Consider the following 3,988-nt stretch of genomic DNA (forward strand, 5'->3'; position numbering starts at 1 on the left):
AAAAAAAAAAAAAAAAAGCAATTTAAAAAAAAAGCAACTTGAAGGGATTTCTGAAGAATATACATCAGGAAGAAAAAATGATTCCAGAGGAAAGGGCAAACACAAAAAGAAACAATGAGCAAAGTCAAATATGTAAAATTGAAATAATCATGAACTACATAAACTAGTGTCTAAATTGTAGATTAAAATATCAAGATAGAACTAAAGTACTGGGCATTCACATATAAGCCAGGAGGGTTTGGAGCTACAGCGTTATAAATTGTGTACTGTTTTATAAGAGGGTAATGATATTGATTTATGTTGGAATCTTTTATGTTAAATGTGCATGATTAAAAAAAAATTTTGAGACAGAGACTACCTGTGTAGTCCCAGCTGGCTTCAAACTCTGGCAGTCCTCCTGCCTCAGCCTCCTGAGTGCTGGGATTGTAGGCATGCACCACCATACCCGGTTTGCATGTTAAACTTTTTTAGAGTAGCTATGGGGAAGAAAGGAAGGGAATGTTAACTGAAAGGAGGGAAAATCTTCCAAACCAGTAAAGGGAAAGATTAGTACATTTGAAGGGGGAAAAAAAGGTTTTAAAAGGAGGAAGAAAATATCATACAAAGTACAAAAAATTTTTCTAAAAAGGTAAACATAAGTCCAAATGAATCAGTAACCACAGTGTTAGTCATTTAAAATCAAAATTTGGCCAGGCGTGGTGGCACATACCTGTAATCCCAGCACTCAGGAGGTTGAGACAGGAGGATCATTGTGAGTTCGAGACCAGCCTGGGCTACAAAGTGAGCTCAAGCCCAGCCTGAACTGCATAGTGAGACCCTGTCTCAAAAAAGACCAAAAAAAATCAAAATTTGGGCACTGGATGTAGCTTAATGATATACATTGCAAATAATATTTTTATTATTATTAAATTAGAAATCCACTTTCTTTTGAGACAGGGTATGGCTATGTCATTCAGGCTGGCCTTGAACTCGCTTATGTAACCTAGGCTGGCCTCATGGCACTCCTCCTGCCTCAGCCTCCTGAGTGCTAGGATTACCATGCCTGGCCCTAGAAATCTACTTTCATCTATTGGAGGCAGCTGGTGGGCAGAGCACAGAGAGAGACAGGCTGCCTAGGACAGAGCAAGGGGCAGGAAGAGACTGGAGATGTGGGAAGAGAGGCGGCTTGGGGCCACGTGAGAGGACCGACTTCACGAGGCAGTGGGAGCAGAAGGGTTCTCAGCAGCAGCACAGATACGAGGCGCGGGACCATCCGAGGGGGTGCCGTGAGGCTGAACCACAGGGTGCTAAGCCGGCAGATCACTGTCAGTGGAAACAGAGGGAGAATCCTCAGAATAAAGGGAAGAAATGGAGGAAAACCGCAACCCGTGCCCTCAGGATGAGCGACTGACCCGGAACTGCGGCAAAACATTGGGTCCACAAGGCCAGGGTCCACATGAGCTGCTCTCCCAGGAGGCACAAGTGCACCCCCTGGGAACACTGGCAGAAAAAAGAATCCGTTTTGGGACATGTTCGGGTTCACTCTCTGAGTCCCTTTAGGACTGTGGCTCCACACACAGGCTGGAAGCCAGCCAGGAAGCCACACGGTGACTGGGTAAGTAGCTGTGCGTAAAGGTGGGTGAGAGACAGCACAGAGCTTAGTTCAGAGCCTATGCCAAAAACAGAGGAAGTGGCAGAGGAAGCGTGTAGACAGGTAAGCAGAAATAAGGCAGAGGGGAACAGTGCAGGCTCAAGCAAGTAGATGGACTTAGAGACCCATTTCCCGGACCTCCCACAGGGACACTGCTCTCACAGGACCCCAGGGCCAGGGCACAGCTTGACTGGTGGGATGGCCACCAGGAGCACCCAGGCGCAGGAGGGGGATGAAGGGTCAAGGTCTAGGAAAAGAAAAAACACGAAAGATCAAGATTCTAGAGATTGCAGAACAGAAAAGGTAAAAAGCAAAGGCAGAGAAAGAAAGATCCACATGTCTCCGGAAAGAAGGCTGGGATAAGCCAAGGGCTCCTTTAGTGCTGGCTTAATTAGGCCAACCAGAGGTCACAGCAAGCCTGGTCGCTGGCCACTGCTGACCACTCCCTCTTTGAAACTCTCTCCCTTGGCTTCCAACATCTACTCTGTTCTGGTTTTTTCCACCAGATGTACAAGAAGGGCTGGCAGTAGTAAGGAGAGTCCCTTTTGCCACCGAGATTTGACCGTGGTCAGTGAGGTGCAGGCCATCCCAGGGAGCTGGAAAGAGGTGGCAGTGCTATTTGTTAAGAATGAGGAAGAGGAAACGGAGATTGAAATGCACGCTGTGGTGCGGGGCGGGAATGTGTGGGACTGAATGTAAAGGCGATCAACATTTGGAGACTAAGCATTTGTTCAGTAGCATACAGCAGGCCAGAGGTGCACAAGAAGATCCTAGAAGTTGGGTTATCTGAGGTTTGGGCTGGGTGGGGCACAGGAGACAGGACACAGCAGTTCCAGTACTGAGGGTGCCGTCCAGGAAATGGAGGAAGAAAGTCACTGTAGGTCTAACTGGCCAGGAAAGGGAGTGAATGGAAAAGGAGCCCGTTCAGGGGTGGGGAGGGCCGGAGTTGTCCAGGAACAAGAGGTCACGATTCAGCCAAAGAGCATAAAGCATAGAGAGGTGTGGCACGCTGGAGGCGATGGTCACCAGTGCTGGGAATGCTGTGAGCCAGGGGCCTGGTGGACACTGGTACTGCCCAGGACGATGGCAGAAGCTGAGACAGGGAAGATGGCAGAGCCAGGGGTGGAGACACGCTCAGGGAGCGCCAATGGGTGGCCATACAGGAGGGGTGCAGAGCTCTCTGTCTCCATGAGTGGGGGCGTGCCACCCTGCCTGAAGGGTGCAGAGGGGAGACAGCAGCCTTTACTGGGGAAGACCTCAGTGCAGGCGACCCGGGGAGGGCCTGGGCTGATGCTGTGCTCAGCCTTCGCCTTGTCATTCCCAAGTGTCCCTTCGTTCCTCAGTCTCCCTGTGAGACAGTGAGGAAGTCTACTTACCTCTGTACTCCGAGCACCTGAGACTCAACATCTTCCCACAGTAGACACCCACAGAGTGTTTGGGGGGCGGGGAGAGGAGAAGAGGCTGTGGCAGGTCAGTGAACGGGCCACATTTGTCCTGCTCTGTCCATTACAGTGTCCGGCAGAGACCAGCCCAGTGCCACCACCACCATGAGACTGAACGAGCAAGAAGAAACGGGAAGAATCATTGAAATGCAGCGCCTAGAGATCCAGCGCCTCAGAGACCAGATCCAGGAGCAAGAGCAAGTGCCCGGCTTTCACACCATTGCCGGAATTCGCCTTCCTTCCCTTGCCGACTCAGACGTGGATTTTGAGGCGAAGACCAAGTGATCTCTCTGGTGAGCTGTCTCCAGCTACAGCCAGAAGCACAGCATGTCGTCCTCGGGCAGCCTTGCCCTGGAGTTGCTGCAGTCCCTGCAGCACCAAGCTCTTTCTCTTGCCCTGGGGACCCAGCCAGAATAAAGATGTTTGCCTACAACCTTGTCCAACATCTGCTCAGCTGGCGCCAGGGCAGGAGTGGGAGGGCGTCCCTGAGGCTTGGGGAACTGCAGCTCATCCAGAGCCAGTGCTGCTGGTCCTCATCTGCGCTCGGCACTGCAGAAGTCGCGCCGGACATGGGGCTGTGCAGAGCACTGATTGAGGACCCCAAGAGTGGAGACAGGGGGCCAGTTGGAAGAAAATTGGGGGTATCCAGTTGTGACAGGTCAGTGGCTTGGACCAAGGTGATGGCAGAGGGGAGAAGGGAAGTTCTTAGCTTGGAAGGAGTTAACATAGCCAAGGGGAAGGAGCCTCACTAGAGAAAAGGTGAAACACAGAGGAAACTGACCCCTCCTGGTTTGCCGTGGCCAGGATACATCCACATTCAAATGATGGGAATTCAACTGAAAATATCTTAGAGTCAGAACAACACCCTTCACCCACAAGATGGGCTTCAGATTACCAATGAGGAGGTCAGAACCAA

At 50.8% G+C, this 3,988-nt stretch overlaps 1 protein-coding gene across 4 annotated transcripts in view; it reads left to right on the forward strand.

Annotated features, from left to right (window-relative positions):
- Cfap57 (cilia and flagella associated protein 57) overlaps window positions 1-3,505 on the forward strand; it is a 61,447-nt gene extending 57,942 nt beyond the window's left edge. For 3 of the 4 annotated variants that reach the window (XM_005410633.2, XM_005410635.2, XM_013507773.1), the window contains one exon: window positions 3,143-3,505. In XM_005410633.2, the coding sequence (XP_005410690.1) occupies window positions 3,143-3,357 (215 nt within the window). In that variant the 3' untranslated portion in view covers window positions 3,358-3,505. The remainder of the gene's footprint in view (window positions 1-3,142) is intronic. The other variant, XM_005410634.2, reaches the window with a different exon arrangement.
- The last annotated feature ends 483 nt before the right edge of the window (window positions 3,506-3,988 follow it).

Source organism: Chinchilla lanigera, unplaced genomic scaffold (genome assembly GCF_000276665.1).
Source record: "Chinchilla lanigera isolate Chin_1 unplaced genomic scaffold, ChiLan1.0 scaffold00136, whole genome shotgun sequence".
In the NCBI taxonomy this organism is placed as follows: domain Eukaryota; kingdom Metazoa; phylum Chordata; class Mammalia; order Rodentia; family Chinchillidae; genus Chinchilla; species Chinchilla lanigera.